The sequence below is a fragment of the Pollachius pollachius genome (genome assembly GCF_949987615.1).
Source record: "Pollachius pollachius genome assembly, chromosome: 3".
Lineage (NCBI taxonomy): Eukaryota > Metazoa > Chordata > Actinopteri > Gadiformes > Gadidae > Pollachius > Pollachius pollachius.
This window is the reverse complement of record NC_136936.1, coordinates 17,358,704-17,376,203: the sequence shown is the minus strand read 5'-3', so window position 1 is coordinate 17,376,203 and position 17,500 is coordinate 17,358,704. Positions and strand designations below refer to the sequence as shown.

The 17,500-nt window shown below is 42.9% G+C and overlaps 2 protein-coding genes across 3 annotated transcripts in view; one reads left to right on the top strand and one right to left on the bottom strand.

Moving 5' to 3' along the window:
• Positions 1-11,394, top strand: part of kcnab1a (potassium voltage-gated channel subfamily A regulatory beta subunit 1a) — a gene marked incomplete at its 5' end in the record, with an annotated part of 48,289 nt that extends 36,895 nt beyond the window's left edge. Inside the window, 11 exons of one of the 2 annotated variants that reach the window (XM_079732322.1) lie at positions 2,993-3,072; positions 3,559-3,603; positions 4,047-4,091; positions 5,390-5,433; positions 5,614-5,700; positions 7,440-7,525; positions 8,027-8,147; positions 9,575-9,669; positions 10,735-10,855; positions 11,019-11,107; positions 11,259-11,394. In XM_079732322.1, the coding sequence (XP_079588448.1) occupies positions 2,993-3,072; positions 3,559-3,603; positions 4,047-4,091; positions 5,390-5,433; positions 5,614-5,700; positions 7,440-7,525; positions 8,027-8,147; positions 9,575-9,669; positions 10,735-10,855; positions 11,019-11,107; positions 11,259-11,348 (903 nt within the window). In that variant the 3' untranslated portion in view covers positions 11,349-11,394. The remainder of the gene's footprint in view (positions 1-2,992; positions 3,073-3,558; positions 3,604-4,046; positions 4,092-5,389; positions 5,434-5,613; positions 5,701-7,439; positions 7,526-8,026; positions 8,148-9,574; positions 9,670-10,734; positions 10,856-11,018; positions 11,108-11,258) is intronic. The other variant, XM_079732323.1, reaches the window with a different exon arrangement.
• A 3,484-nt stretch (positions 11,395-14,878) lies between these two features.
• The window catches only part of ssr3 (signal sequence receptor, gamma), a 2,772-nt gene continuing 150 nt past the window's right edge, over positions 14,879-17,500 (bottom strand). Inside the window, exons 1-5 of the mRNA XM_079732324.1 lie at positions 17,422-17,500; positions 16,723-16,849; positions 16,274-16,372; positions 15,407-15,538; positions 14,879-15,062 (exon numbers count right to left, since the gene is read on the bottom strand). The exon at positions 17,422-17,500 is cut by the window's right edge and continues 150 nt beyond it. Of these exons, the coding sequence (XP_079588450.1) occupies positions 14,996-15,062; positions 15,407-15,538; positions 16,274-16,372; positions 16,723-16,849; positions 17,422-17,500 (504 nt within the window). The 3' untranslated portion in view covers positions 14,879-14,995. The remainder of the gene's footprint in view (positions 15,063-15,406; positions 15,539-16,273; positions 16,373-16,722; positions 16,850-17,421) is intronic.

The following is a 17,500-nucleotide window of genomic DNA, read 5'->3' as shown; positions in this document are numbered from 1 at the left end:
ACACCTTTAGCTATGTGTCCTCATTATAGGATGGGTGAAAACTCATGTTGCCACAACAACACTTGATGGTCGAGGCATGGCTGCATCAGGATCAGTGTGAGACAATACAAATACTACAAATATAACATGTGCTACCGACACTGAGTCAAACAAACAAACACATTTGTTTGTTTGGTGCATTAACTTCACTGCACTATGTGGAGGCTATTTTGGGTGTAAAATCGACGTTCAATCCAACGATACACTGTAGGCTGAGTATAATTCATTTGTAAGGAAAATCAATATTGCCTATTGGTAAAACAGCCAGACTGAAATATCAAGTAGAATAGATGTAGGTGATACATGACAAACATTCCATTCGCACTGAACACAGTCGCAGTAGGTAGAAATATGGATCACTGCGCTACTTTCTGAGAACTCAAAGGAGACTAAACGTGGGGATCTTAGTGACGATAATGGTTAGTCTACACTGTAGACTCTGAACTGATTAAACACCATATACAGCCTAGGTCCACACAGTGTAGTAGAGTCAATCCACAGTGCGAAACAGAGAAAGGCCATTAATGGACCGGTGGGCTCTGACTCTCGTTATCGTTGAATCAAGAGGTGGAGCTCATTTCACTGTTGAATTATAATTATAAGTGATGAAAAATCCACAAACAACTTTGTTTTATGCCATTGTAGTGATGAGGAAAAGCGGCATGAAAGACACATTTTAGGCTGCATAAAATACGTTGTATAATGCAACGTTATGAATGCTTAAATGCTGTATTTTACGCCCATTTGAATGAATACACCTCTACAATGAGGCAAAGTTTTGACTCTTTCAGCCTTCCATATGTGTGTGTGTGCGTGCACAGGCACTGGGTGGTCCCCCTGCCTTCTGCAGTGATCATAACCTCTGAAGTTACATAAAGAGGACGTGTCTCTCTCTCTCTGTCTCTCTCTGTGTCTGTCCATCTCCCTGTTTATCTGAACTACCGGATAGGGACTACCTTAACCTTTGCTTCCCCCTGCACTGCACAACAGTACCTCCCACATACATCTGAAATGACTCACACTGGCTGACGGGAGAGACAGAGCCCTTGTCGATTGGGGTGTTAGTTTTTCTTTTGTATGGGTATTTCTTGTGTGTGTGTGTGTGTGTGTGTGTGTGTGTGTGTGTGTGTGTGTGTGTGTGTGTTTGTGTGTCTGTCTGCTTCAGTGTGTGTGTGTGTGTGTGTGTGTCTGTCTGCTTCAGTGTTTGTGTGCGTGTGTGTGTTTGTGTGTCTGTCTGCTTCAGTGTGTGTGTGTGTGTGTGTGTGTGTGTGTGTGTGCGTGTGTGTGTGTTTGTGTGTCTGTCTGCTTCAGTGTGTGTGTGTGTGTGTGTGTGTGTTTGTCTGTCTGTCTGCTTCAGTGTGTGTGTGTGTGTGTGTGTGTGTGTGTGTGTGCGTGTGTGTGTGAGATCGTCTGATTTAATTTTGTTTACCCAAGAAGTTTACATATTGATTAGTGCAGCATCATGGTATTGGATTCATTTAAATGTCAAATTCTAATGGAAAATACATACTGCTAAACGCTATTGTATTATGCTGACCTTCCAATCATCCAATCTTGCTTTGTTTGCTTAAAAATACTCTGTAACAAAAGCAGTGTTGCACCTGAGCCTGCTTTTTTTTTTTTTTTTATCAGTTTTCCTCCTATCTAATGCTTGCAAAGTAACATTTCACATCACATTTGCACAGAAAAACTCAGGATTTCTCTATTAATTTCTGTTGTTTCTAAATGTTGTCCCACTCATTGGCCCCATCATAATGCATCAGCACCTGAACCCCCAGCCCCGGGCTAACTGACCCCTGAATGTTTCTGAGTATATGCCCGTGTGTGTGTGTGTGTGTATGTGTGTGTGTGTGTGTGTGTGTGTGTGTGTGTGTGTGTGTGTGTGTGTGTGTTTGTTGTTGTTGTTGTTGTTGTTGTTGTTGTTGTTGTTGTGGTGGGTTTTTCTTAGTGGGATAACCACAGACCTCTTCAGACTCATTCTGCAGAATAATAATCTCAACACACACACACACACACACACAGGATCGTACTTGTGTCCAGCCAGAGGCGGTGTCAGAGTGAGGAAGCAGAGGAGAGATGAGTACACTCTCAGAACACAGATTATCTCTTCTGTCCAACACGACTTTTACTGTCTACCGTCTCCACATGGAAACATCTACACCGTGATGACACAGAGAAAATACATTATTGCACTTACACAAAACACCTGATCTACCCACAGTTTACGCCACACACAATATACATACACACAAGGGGTATCAGAGACAATACACAATAACATACACACACCAACACACACATATCCACACACACTCACAAACAGTACACAGGTGCAGCCACACATGAACACATAAACATGTGTTTCCCCTTTAACACATATTAGCATGGATGCGCTCATACTGCTCTTATGAAAGGACAATTATGGCCAATTTGCGATATCCCTCTTCTCCCCACGCAAGGGAACAATTATATCGTTCTATCTTGGAACAATTTAATACAATGATTTATAATGTTTGACTTTCTAAATGTGCACATGCACACACAACATTAACATTGGCATAAAGGTGCACACACATTATTATTAACCACATCTCCCCACAATAACATCCCTGAAAAGCTCTGTCCTTAAAACCACGTCAAGCTGAGCAGTGGACATCTGAAACTCAGTGACACCATACACTGTCGTTTCTATCCCTGAACCAGATAAACTGACATTCGAGTGAGTGAATTTGTTAAAGCAAATGTACGTCAACATGCCAGCCTTTTTTATGCTCTAAGCAGTAAGATTAGACTCTTTTTCTGAGGTTGAGTGGAGTTCTAATGGACGAGCCATGTTGTGGTGCGGGTCAAATGGCCTTGAATAATTCACATTGGGAGCGACAGACCTGAAAGTGAAAGCTGAGCACCATGAGCGCTCTGTGCGTGGCTGACCTCTGTTTGAACTTTGGGGCAGGTGGCGGAGCAGCTGATGACCATCGCCTATGAGGGCGGAGTCAACCTGTTTGACACTGCCGAGGTCTACGCCGGGGGCAAGTATGTGATCCGGGCGCTCCTGGTTTGCACTCTTTTAGCGTGTCAATCGGAATTCTGTACGAGGAGTTGTTTTCCGTTATCAACATTGCATTGCCATACATTGTCGTACATACTGCATACAAATTAAGGGAAACTTTTCTTTTATTTTTCCAAAAATATATTTTTTTCTTTTATTCATTTTTTTTCTATTAATTATTCCTTCAATTGTAACCTCAGAGAAACACTTTAATCTTGCAAGCCTGTATCGTTTAACCCTGCCTTGCATAAATTGGGCATTTATAATTCCACTCATACAATTTACATTTATGAGCGTATTGGAACTCAATCAAAAGTGTGTGATGATATTGAAAAAAATCATTTGTTTTTTCGTGCTGAAGATAAAGTGTGACACGATAGATCGAAGACACCATGATGTAACAGCCCGGCCTCCTGTCTATCTCTCTCTCTCTCTCTCTCTCTCTCTCTCTCTCTCTCTCTCTCCCTCAGGGCAGAAATCATCCTTGGAAACATTATCAAGAAGAAATGCTGGAGGTAATGTTCATGTTAGAATGTGTTTGTGTGCTCGCCATCATAGGGGTTTCGTTCTGACTTCCACGTCTCATGTAAAAATGTAAACACACTCATTTGCAAGACCCGAGGCACATGCACACAGCGTGAGTCCCCGGTACAGAACCACATGAGATCCAAGGTTCTGATCTGACTGCTGAGATCCTCTCATCTGCATAAGTCTTGTTTTTCCCCTTTTGAATGAATGCCTAAGACTCGTGTATGGATTATCAAATGTTTGATGTGATGGACTGGGGAAAACGTGACTGGCAGACACATTTGTCAGAGTTGAAAGAGTCAGGATGAAGAGTTGGGTTTTTGGATTGATGTGTAACCAGTGCATAAGATTTGAATATCAATAAAGCAACCTTTTATTTCTTTCTGTCTGTTGTCCATCTGTCTCTACAACTCCTCATGTCCTTTCCCAGGCGATCCAGTTTAGTGATTACAACCAAGCTCTTCTGGGGTGGAAAGTAAGTGAAGCCATTCAACACATGAGTGATGGTAAAAACTAAAACATATTGATTGCAATTTGAGTGCACTCACGCAAAGACTCTCTCACTCACTCACTCACTCACTCACTCACTCACTCACTCACACACACACACACACACACACACACACACACACACACACACACACACACACACACACACACACACACACACACACACACACACACACATACACACATACACAAGAAAAACAACTTTCACATTCTCTGGAGTACTCCTTCTTCAGGACCCTTTCACTTCAGAGAGATTGAGGCCCCCTCACCCTCCTCCTTTTAGTTAATCTCCAGCTCTACCTCCTCCTCCCCCTCCTCCTCTTAATCCACCTCCTCCTCCTCCTCTTAGTCCACCTCCTCCTCTTAGTCCTCCTCCACCTCCTCCTCTTAGTCCACCTCCTCCTCCTCCTCCTCTTAGTCTACCTCCTCCTCTTAGTCCACCTCCTCCTCTTAGTCCACCACCTCCTCTTCCTACTTCTCCTCCTCCACATCCAACTCCTCCTCCTCTTCCTCCTCCTCCACCTCCATCTCCGCTCAGCTGGCCCCTTGGGGGGGTCCGGAACAGAGAAGTGTTTGACTCATGCTTACATAAAGCAGTGGCGTGTGCACAGAGATGACACACTCCAGGCTGGGGTCAAGCAGCCTTATAAGAGTCATAGTGTCTGAAACAAACCCCTTTTGTTGCTGGGTTTTTTCTGTCGCCGTTGCTGTGCATGATATAAGAAGTTTCCGGTATTGAAATTGTGCCTAAGGCTGATTGCCCTGTACACAATAAAAGCCATTTGATGACTTGTTCACCTGCTCATGCCTACTTACTTTAACAGGAATACGGTGCATACCGTGTACTCACAGTATATAATACTGTCTTAACAGGCACAGTGAGGAAAAACTGCATATATCATTATATATAATCTCTGATATTCTGACATAACCATAAACACACAAACAAACACATTCATATTTCTAACAAAGGCTTTGTAGCTGCTGGAATCAGAAATACAAGATAACATATTACCTACAGTTGCGCAGTGATACACATAGACACTAGCTGAGCGTTGATGTGTCCCTGAGCAAGACACTTAACCCTAACTTCTCCTGACGAACTGGCTGTCGCCTTGCATGGTTGACTCTGCCGTCGGTGTGTCAATGTGTGTATTAACCGATGTAAGCTAAATGCCCTAATTGTAATTGTAATTGACACGCATACACACTTTTACACAAACGAAAAGATAACAAAAGTGTGCCTTGTGTTGGGTCCAACAGAGCAGAGACAGAGAGAGGACTGTCCAGGAAGCACATAATTGAAGGTAAGAACACGCAAGCACGCACGCACACAAACACACAGACACACACACACACACAGACACACACACACACACACACACATAGTGTAACATCAAATCACAAAGGCTTGATCTGTCTGTCTGTCTGTCTGTCTGTCTGTCTGTCTGTCTGTCTGCCTGCCTGTCTGTCTGTCTACGTTGCAGGACTGAAAGGCTCTCTACAGAGACTGCAGCTGGAGTATGTGGATGTTGTATTTGCCAACAGGCCAGACAGCAACACCCCCATGGAGGGTAAGTGGTTCAGCCCGTCCTGCTGTCCGAGCAACCAATCAATGAAAAGGTCAAAAAGGGTCATGCCGGTTTTTCTTTTTTCTTTTTTGCACTGAACATGCAAAAACGATAGGTTACAGACTTCACTGTTTGCCTTGGGATGGAAATGTAAAGGTCCTGTGTTGTCTTGCTTAGAACAATTTGAAATGATCGATTTGTCAAGTATTCAAGACGAGTCAATGCTCAAGCAAATAAACGCAGAAAAAAGTCAACAGGTCGATATATCAATTGATCTTGTCTCATTTCTCATTTCATTTACGATGATGGAGAAAAAACAGGGGGGTTGTTCCCGTCAAGGCAATGTGTTTAATTAAGCGCTGTGTTTATCCAATTCTTTCACTTAAGTACCAGTCCAGATGCGTTGTGTTGTGTTATGTTGTGCGTTGTTTTAAACATTCCATTGCAATGTTTGAAATGGAATCACTTGCCCCAGGGACACTTAATGAAGAATCAGCAGCTCTGACTCGTGCGTGTGTGTGTGTGTTTGCGTTCAAGCGTGCGTGTGTGTATTTGCACATGTGTTTTTGTGAGTGGGCACACATGTTTATTCGTTTGTGTGTGTTAATTTCCCAATAGGCAAGTTGGTATTTATTTTATTTTCTGTGACTCAGGACTGATGATGATAATAACATCTAAGAACATGAATGACTTTGTTGCACACATTAAATTGGGAACATTGAGAATAATTCAGAAAGAGGTGTCTGCAGGCACGAGTGTTTCGTCTTCCATTTTAAACCTACACTTCATCTCCAACCGCTCTCCGTTCTACCGCTCCCCTCGTCTGATTGGTTACTACCTCGTCTTTCTACACTGTTTACTTCATCCTCCAATCAACCAGTAGAATAACAGTAGAACACCAGTAGAATAACAGCATAACGACCGCATAGAATTACGGCAGTAGTATCAGTAGAAAGCCAGTGGTAATAACAGCATAAATCTGAGTTTGTGTCTTGGCCTGGAGCGGTGTGAATACTTGCGTAATTGGCTGGCTCTGCAGCTAAAAGCCTCATGAAAGATTCAGTGGCTTGAATGCGTTCCGAGGGCTCCCTTTTTGCCTGTGTTTTTGTCCTTGGGAGTTTGCAGGAGGGGAATTAGTGATGAGGTGTCCTGTAGCACTTAAGGGAAAACACTGTCAAACACTTCACCGCAGCCGGAGGGATGCTCAGAGCGTCAAACGAAGATCGATAACAAAAACTTTTTTTTTCCACCATATTTCTTTATTTTCTTTAAATTGGGCAGCGGCTCTACTTTCCTGACCCCCCTCCCTCCAGACGGTCGGCTGCGTGTTCAGCATTTATGAGAAGTTGCAGTTGGATTATCTCATAGGTCATCTGTGTTAGAGAGGCACCTCTCCCGGGGTGCACACTTGGCCTGGATGAGATCGAAAGGCAGTTTTTTGCGAGCAAACAAGAGACTGTAGCGAGACTGTTTCAATGGATACGACTGTTGCTCTCTAGTGGCGAACCTTGGTAATGTCCACAGTCTTCCACAAATCTGGACATTGGACATGCCTATGATAAATAGATTTACAAAAGGGAATGGCATTTGGATTGATTTAAATTAATATTATTTTTTTTAAATAGCATCTTTCATTCTTCGATTTGGCAAACAAACAAAAAACACGTAAAACGGTCCATAAATAGAAAGCCATGGAGCTAGCCGACTGATGAACCTCATGTGTACTTCATGTGTCTCTGCAGAGATTGTGCGAGCCATGACCTATGTGATCAACCAGGGCATGGCCATGTACTGGGGCACCTCCCGGTGGACGGCTATGGAGATCATGGTGAGTGGAGACTCTCTCGCTCTTCTTTCTCACTCTCGCTCTCTCGCTCTGTATCTGATAATGATGAAACCAAGCAAATGGTTGGTACACCAGTCATCTAGGTGACGGGTTGTAATTAAGATACCCTCAGTGATGAAGGGAGAATAGAAGGGGGTGGTAAACAAAGCTCCAGTGTGGCCATGGCAGGCAGGCTTTACAGACTCCTCCGCACATTCACACACACACACACACGCACGCGCGCGCACACACACACACACACAAACACACACCCACACACACATACACCAGTCACGCAATCCGCCCCCCAATGTTGACGTGCATGAAGCCGGTGTCAAACACAGCTGCACTAAGGTGCTCATTTGTAACTTGAGTGAATGAGACAACATGGTGTGAGTGTGTGCGTGTGTGTGTGCGCGCGAATGTGCCTGTGTCTGGGAAAGTGCAGATGTTTGTGTTAGTGGAGGTAGAACGTTTAACTTTGTCTCTGCTCTCTCCCTCCAGGAGGCCTACTCGGTGGCCCGACAGTTCAACCTCATCCCTCCGGTGTGTGAGCAGGCGGAGTACCATCTGTTCCAGAGGGAGAAGGTGGAGGTGCAGCTCCCCGAGCTCTACCACAAGATAGGCATGGATGGAGTCTTGTTGTTCTTTGGTTGTTTGTTTGGTTCATGGTGCATAAAGCAGGCAAAGATGAGTTGTGTTAAAGTGGCAAATGAAAAAAAACTATTTTGATTTCATTGGCGGCACCGATTAGCCTGGGTATACCCATGCTGCCTTGCGCGCGATTTCATTTCGCGCTGCTTGTCAGCCTGGATTCCATGGATCCGATTTTCGCCTGAGATAGGGAACCAATCACAGGACAGGGAGAGATGGCAAGACGATGACGACGTCTATGCGACACACGTTTACGGATCCAAAATGGCAGCAGATGCGTTACCTTTCGATGCAGCCTTAGATAGTGTTCTAAGTAGTTTAGAACGCAAGTTTATTTTGAAAAAAGAGCAACTTTCGGCGTTAAAGGGGACATCTCATACCACCAGGTGTGAGTGTGATTAGCCATTACAAGCCGTTTTCAAAATGTGCAGCATTGTGACATCACAGGTGGGCGTGTCCACCTAGATGTGTGACGGATAGATGGACACGCCAACCTGTGATGTCACAATGCTGCACATTTTCAAACCTGCTTGTAATGGCTAATCACACTCACACCTGGTGGTATGAGATGTCCCCTTTAAACTCTTTCATTACCAAGAACGACGTCTTTGCCCTGCTACCAACAGGCTTTGATTGGCTATGAGCTACGTACAGACTCATATGATAGACATTCGTAGCGCCCAATAAACGGCTCCGGGCAATCGTAAACCACGCCTCAAATACGAGAAAATGAATGTGTGGTTCCCAGACCTCATCTCAATGTAGATTGAGATGAGGTCTGGCGTTATCCAGGCTAGACACCGATTACGATAAGCCGTAATTGCATGTTGGTTTTTTGGACCTTGTTTTCCAGAGATCAAACGAGTGTGGCCTGTGTGACGTCAGTCAGTTGGTTTGCTTGCTTCGTTAGCAGAGGCTGTGAGTGAGATGGAGAGAGAGACTGTTGCGTGAGCCCTGCCTACCCTCTCTGGTGGAACAACCACTGCTGGGTGATGAAAGTCTGTGCGAGGGTTTAAATCAGTGGGCAGTAGGCTTATTTCTCATTATGTTACCTCATTGTGTATATATAGTGACATGAAAGATATTTACCTACATGAAAACCTTCAAGATTACTCCTTCAAGGTTATTCACAAAGATGGATAAAAAAGTGTTATAATCACGTAGAGGCATTACAATGTTTTACTACATAAATTCCCTCTATACCACTCTCTTCTCTCCAAATTTCTTTTTTTCTATAACATTCCGCCAAAGTCAAAACTCAACAAAATATTAAAACTCTCTCCATCTAACATCAGTGCCTCTACTCTACGAATTTCCTATTACCCATCAAATCCCAAAACATTCTTTGAAAATCAACAACCTTTTTAATCAGCTACCTTATGGTTTCCATGGTCACAGGAGTGGGGGCCATGACGTGGTCTCCGCTGGCTTGTGGCATCATCTCTGGGAAGTACGAGAACGGCATTCCGGAAACTTCTCGGGCCTCCATGAAGGTAAACCAGCCTCATATGCTTTTATTTAATCTATAAGGGTCTACTAAATATCACATGCTAAGGTGGGGAAGAGTGACAGAATTCCACGGGGTTTTGGTCTTTTTTGGCCAGTGTTTCTCATGCGAGACGTGGCTTATCGCCAAAAGAAAATCCCAGGATGCGTTCTGATGTGCGAGCCCTATAATTCAAATAATGAATAATCGTTTACGCAAAGATAAAGGCTACGTTTACATGATGACGGTCTGAACAGAAGACGCAAAAGTGGGGTCGAGTCTTCACTTTTTATTCCGCGTTTAGACGAGCGTTTTCGGGAGGAAATCTGCGTGCATACGGTGACGCAAAATTGTGTGAATTTCGATTGGGTATGCATGTCAGGCGGCTAGGTGGTGCTGTGATACACCATCACACAACACCACCATGTCTGAGCGCACTTCTTCTCTTATCTGCGCCGCGAAAACCAAAACATAATGACAGATCCTTCTCTGTTCAGTAATACTATCTGTACATATCCTGTACATTTCGTGGAAAGACTCCTATAAGTTTATTAGAGCTGCCAGAGCAGCCTGACGGTCCGACGCATGGAAATAATACAACATGTTTGTTTATTTCCCTGTACTGGCGCTGTATGTGACGTAAACGCGTACGCGACGTGAGGAGATCTGAGCAGAGTTTTACGTCTTGGCAGTGTAGACGGAAACGCTACGGCAGAGCGTATTCAAGTTTTCCACTCTGGAGGGTGGTTTCAGATTTTTGCAATTTTAAGCCCCCAAAACGCCGTCACCGTCTAAACGAAAGGCACTTCCAATAAAATATTTTGTCGTTTTTACCCGAAAGCGTCCTCGTGTAAACGGGGCCAAAGCTGGCAGGAAAAAAACTCTCTACCACCCCTGGTCAGCATCAGGTGCATGTGGTTTATATAACGAGCCCACTGGACCAGGCCTGCAACACAAACACCAGAGAAGCCAACCATGGAGAGGCTGGGGCCGTCAGGACTGGAGCTCACTGTGAGGAGGTATTGGGGGACAGGACATTGTTTTGGAACGAGACGTCTCTCTCTCTGTCCAGTCCTACCAGTGGCTGAAGGAGAAGATAGTGAGTGAAGACGGGAGGAAGCAGCAGGCAAAGCTGAAGGAACTCGGTCATATCGCTGAGAAGCTGGGCTGCACTCTGCCTCAACTGGCAGTGGGTAAGACACACACACACACACACACACACACACACACACACACACACACACACACACACACACACACACACACAAACACAAAGTAGGATACATAATGTCAATATATTATGTCAGCAAATATTATATAATATAATAATATATACGCAATAATACACCTTTCCAGCATGGTGTCTAAGAAACGAAGGCGTGAGCTCAGTTCTTCTGGGAACCTCCAACCCTCAGCAGCTCACAGAGAACCTGGGAGCTATACAGGTGGGAACACACACACACACACACACACACACACACACACACACACACACACACACACACACACACACACACACACACACACACACACAGAGTTTATTCTCACTCAATTTCAAATTCCATCTCTCGCTCTCCCTCCCTCCTCTCCCCCCAGTTCCTGCCTAAGATGACCTCCCATGTAGCGTCCGACATTGACCACATCCTGGGCAACAGGCCGTACGGTAGGAAGGACTTCCGTTCCTAGTCCCAGGCGTAGCTCCTGTCCTTGGGTCGGCTGTATCAACATCCATCCCCACCTGTCTGTCTACTTACCCTGGAGACAGCCCTTCACCAGTGCCTCCACCTTCGGGGGCCCCCCAGAGCTCCAGGCTAGCTCCATAGACCAGCTCCAGACAGCTCAGCTTAGCCCTCTAACCCCAAACCCTTCTGAGAACTAGCCCTGCTGTGATACGAAGGATCCTAGCTTATGGTTCTGTCTGCCTGTTCACTGTGTTATATTCTACTATAGTCCAGTGCAGCAATAGGGCACAGTGATATTCAGCTTCCTGCCCTGTCAGCATCCCAACCCGTGTTCCTATACTCGTACACCCGCTACGTTAAGCTTAGCTACAGCTCCATGATCCAGACAGCTTCCAAACTGTGTCTTTCTGGTTAACCTTTTTTACATTTTGAACTCCTTCAAAATGTCATTCAGAAGCTTTAGAAAAAGACACAATACATGCCTTTGAAAGTATGCTTACCTTAAACAAGCTTCAGGTGTGTGCAATATAGATGACAATGTATACTCTCCATTATTTATTAACTGATTTAATACACTATAAAAGGCGTATAATCAATATATGGGAAATATCTCTTGTTCCCATGAAAAAAACACTTCCATTCAGCAAGTTAAGCGATGAAACTAACAAAGGTTTCATCCTACACAGAAATGATAATGGAAAGATGCAATATATTATGCCATATGATAACCCATTTTTCATATATATGTACATGTATATGTATATCTATAGATATATCTATATCTATAGATATATAGATATATCTATAGATATAGATATATAGATATATCTATAGATATTGAACTAACCAGAGATCAGTTGGTTGGAATTATTTCATGAGATAAAAATGCTAAAATAAGATGCATGTGACGACCCATGAGCTCTGTTCTACATCAAACCCCATAGAGAACCGAATATTTGTGAGAGCACCTGCAACACGCCTCTAATGCAGTGCTTTGAAAAGCAAGCCCCTGTTCTGGTCAGCATTCTCCCCTTTATAGCACAGGATTGTGGGAAAATTGATTTAGGAGGACAGGGGAGAGTGAAGCATGTTGCCTCCTTTAGTACACTCGAAGACCTCTAGACCCCTGCTTAGATCCTAGAAGGGAGAGAAATATATTGAAATGGATGCTTTCTTCTCTGTTTGCATTTATTAATGACAACTTTATTTTGCCTGCAAACAGAGCTTGTATTGTTGACTTTGGGCATGAAACGTTGGGGAGTATAGTAAATCTCCATAGTAATCAACATAGTCCATTATGGACATCCTTGCTTTAAATGGGTACCATGCCTTCTACAATTCCTACGTTTTACAGCGAGTAAAAGAGGACGTATTTTGGAAATTATAAAAAAAAATAGAGTATTATTCTATGGTATTGAATGATTCTAGGTTATTATTTTGACTTCTTTGGTCAACAATGATGACATGGTGTACATGTAAATAGAACGTTAACGAGACCTGTGTAAGATAAAACGATACCAAGCCTATTTTCTTGCGTATGGTATGACTAAGTTATGATAAACAAATGTAAATAGTGTTCATCTGTTAAACCTCTTGCAGTGTCATGCAATAGTGCAGATCTGGCTCCAAATATAGACTCTCTGTCCTCTTGCTTTAACTGATTATTTATTACTATGTTTTCTATATCTCTTGTGATATGTTCTAAAAGTAATACATGTACTAAATAAAGGGTCAGCCATTGTTTTGGCTTGCTTAGAGGTACCAAGAAATCAATGGATTATTGATATGTCTGTTTACGTGACATGTATTTATGTATTTTGCGCAATCATCAATGCTCAGGCTTCTTGTTAATGTTGGTCATTTGGAAAAAGCCATCAAATGATTTAGAGTATATATTAGTATACTCTAAATCAGTATAGATTTTAGGGGGGGCATATCTGCTGACATAGAGGAACCAAGTGTAATATAAATACAGAGTGTCACGACCCTAAAGGGTCGTGACAAGTTACTATTTTAATTATAAGTTTGTTATGTTATACAATACATCACACACAGGATTAGTTAGAATCAGAAATAATCAAAAATAAATCATTGTATGTGAAAGGCTTTTTTGAAAGGTTTGCGTGAAAGTTGTGAATCGGTGATGACATAAGGGTAGTGAAGGAACCTTTGTGATCACTAGGAACCATAGTGACCACTGAAGGAACCAGTGATCACATAAGGAAGATAAGTGATTGCATAAGGCAAAATAGTGATCCCATATAGAACCATAGTGATCACATAAGAAACAATAGTGATCCCATATAGAACCATTGTGATCACATGTAGGAACCATAGGGAGTGCAAAGGGAACCATAGTGATCCAATAAGGAACCATGAAAGGCAGTGGGTGCAGAGAATCAAACTGTAGTGCCTTTAGTTCTGCTATAAAAAACGGGTGTTTTTATGACATGGTGGCTGTTTCCTTATTGTTCCTGTCCCACACAAGAGTCAAAATATATAGGTTATTAAAGATAGTTGTATCATTTGGGATATTAATAGATAGGTTTGAATAGAACTTAAGAGGAAAAGGCGATCCAAGATGATTCAAGAAGCGTCTGTACGCGAGCCTACACTCGGTGAAGGACAACTTACTGAAATACATTGAGATCCAAAGCAGGGAGACACGAGTCTGGTAATGTATCATCTAAAATATAAGGTTTTGATATTGAGGGATTGAAAAAATCATTGTATTGTTTTTGAATGTCGAGAATACAGGCTATATTTAAGTTGGTCAAAATGTGCAGCTTTTACCCAGATAATAACAAAATTAAACCAGGCTTTCACCTAAGCCTTTCCTATTCTTAATGTATTCTGTATTGTTTCATAGAAAACCCTTGTTGCTCCATGTATTTGTTGCAAGCAAGCGTGTAAAGATCCAAACTGTTCTGAACATTTACTCCTCTGTAAATATATTACCAAGTGTGAATAAATGCATAACGTTAACAGCTAAACCGGTGTTTCCTTTTGTAAGTATACACTTTACACATTTATTTTTCTAATCTACACAATTAGAATGCAATAATGCATAACTGTATAAAAAAACTTTCACGCACTACCAAGTACCAAAATAAACACAGAAAACTTGACCAATCAAACCATACAATCGGTTTGTTTTTCGTGACTTGAGTAATGATTTAGCTTCTCGGACACTCGTACCATAATGGCACGGTGTGAGGCACATTTCACACATAACCTCGCTCATTATAAAACTCATACACAACAGTACAAAAAAAGAATCACAAGGTTGAGAAATCAGTCCACATCGTGATGAGTTGTCGATACTGCCTGACGAAATCGTGCTGAGATATCTTTGCCATGGCACCCACACCTAAAGTGTAATAATCAAGTGTTGAAGAAGATGAGGATCAAACTTGGCCACTTTTATTGGTACAAAAAAACAGACGGACAAACCTGGAGACAGCCTCCAGACATTTGATGATAATGAATTTCATGATTAAATGTGATGTATTTTTCTACCCCGCCTGCCCACTGAAGCCTCCCCAATTTAAACGTGAATACTGAATATCCTCGCTTCCCCCTGGGACTGATTCCTCCCTCCCTCCCCCCACCCCAGAGTTGTTTATTTGCTCTTGTTCTTTGGTTGTTGGTTTACTTAGATCCGGTGGACAGCAGAGCGATCAGGCCGGAGGAGGCGCTGATTGACAGGATGTAGTTACTGGAGGGAGGAGGGTTAAGGTCATAAGACGTATGATGTGAAGTCCATGCGACATGTCAAACATCAGGGTAGAATGTTAAAAAGATGTCAAACCCCCCATTAAACCATACAAAAGCAACCAAGTTGTTGCGTTTATGTAGCTACAGCAAGCATATTTGGCTGGTTTAAATCACTAAATGTATTAACATTTCCAATTTCTCCCATGGTCGAGCATGAAAGGAAAAGTTACAGCTTTACGGGTAAAGTTAATTTCAACATCAGCTATTTCCCCTAACACTATACATTCAATTCTACATATTCTAACTGCATGTCAATGCAAGTCCCACTGGGCACTGAAAGGATACACGGTGGGGTTAAAGTTCTTGAGCAGGAAGAAGGAGGCGACGATGACGAGCACCAGGAAGAGGGTGTTGTTGTAGAAGATGGAGAAGGTTGTGGCTTCGTAATCGGCCACTTCGTTCTTCTTCCACAGGATCCTTGGCAAAAGAGAGCAGGATGGAGAATCAGCATTGATTTGACTCACATTGGTATCTATACAGTAGCCCTGAACTGCATGCAATACAACGCAGACTTCTACTACAATGCCATTCTGATCCAAATCATATTATAGGTTTAAATAATGGTTGCTCTAGTTAATCGTAGAAGAGGAACACACAGCTCTGTCTATAGCAGCTCTTTGCCCACTGGAGTGCCAAACATCTCTAGCATCTTATTAACTAAAAGAGGAAGCTTTGTGTGAAAACTAATTAGGTTACCATTTTTGTGACCAACAATCAATCGCAAAGGCCTGGTCTATTTTTTAACTGGACGAGACCTGTGTGGACCTTTTTCAGTCGGTTCTTGGTTCAAGAAATACAAGTTACATAGCCAACAGTGTGCTTCATAATAGCCATGAAGGAGGTAAGGTTTGTTGCAACTCTTTGATGGTCTAAATTAAGCTTATGCACTTGGAAAAACGATTGCATGGAATCTCTTTACATGGCCAGGCTGTCTTTTTTTGGTTCACTGACAGAGCACACCTTACTGTCCAGTATTAGGGCAAATATGATGAAGTAAAACTTTGCCATCATAATATGACGAGTGTATGCATAGCGTCTGGTCAAAATATATAAGTAGGGCAGTTTTAGCTCTACCACTAAATGGAAGGTTGTGAGAGATTGAGTTTTGTATGAGTGACAAGATAAGGGTTGGACTGCCAGCCCACGGCTCACCTCTCATCCTTCTCCTTGCGGGACATCTTGCGGTTGTCAGCCTCGGACAGCTTCCTCGTCACCTCCTTGGAAACCGCGTCCTCCCTCTTCTGGGCGACCCTGAGGCAAGGGAGTGGAAACTGATGAATAGGGAGTGAGCACTGTCTCCGAGACTAGATGGCAGATTAATCAATGGGTCATAGATCAATAACAGAGATGAAGATCACAGGAGACGTCTGATTCCCAAGAGATTTGATCAAAGGAAGTTGAATATTCATGTTCAGGGCAAAGTTCACAAGTTGAGTTGACAGAAAAAAAAAGGGGGGGGGGGTCGAAAGAGTTGTATTTAAAGATTATGTACCACTTTTTGAGTACACATAGTAGCAGTTTTAACATCCTATCTTCCTGTGTGTGATGTGTGCAGACAAAGACAATCATCTAATAACATCTTGCTCCACTCCTATACGTACTTGTGTTTGAGGACAAATTTGACGTTTTTGTAGGCAAAGGCCACAAGGTATGTGCTGACCAAAGTCATTACAGCATACAAAACTGCAGACTGGACCAGGTCCATATGCCAGATCCTCCAGAACAGCCCTGGAAACGCACACAGAGAAAGAGAGGTAAGGCACTGGTCAACTGTATGTCAACAATGAAAAGTCAGTTTAAAAAGCTTTTCATTTTATGACGACACCTTAGGCCTTACATGAACAGCTCTGAAAGGACGTCTTACGAAACACATCTCAAAAGTTTAATTACATTTAACCAGTTAGCATCAAGTTATAATTTCCACAAGCTAATCACTCATTTGACACGTCACAACACAATACGAACAGCTTAATGTGTCTTCTGAAGCACTTAATTCACTTCTTGACGAAACTGTCCTCATACATGACAGGCGATTTATGTTCAATCAAAAGGCATTCTGATACAAAGAGGATGAGCCCAAGCTGTCCAAAGACGTGCAACACATCGTTAGACTCCATTTATCGCGATCAGCTAAGATCCAGGGAGGGAACTGCGACTAAGAGGAGGTAGCAATGCAAATGTCCTCCTCTTCGTTTGCGACTTCATTCAGAGTTACATAGCTCCATGTACTAGGCCAGGCTCGGCCGCGGCTGTCCTGCCACGGATGCAGAGCTACACTTCAGCCTCGGAGAAATACTCACAGATGGGTATAGCGGACACGATCAGCGCATTGCCGTAGAAGAGAGCCGTCGACTTGGCCGACAGGTTTCTGCTGAAGTC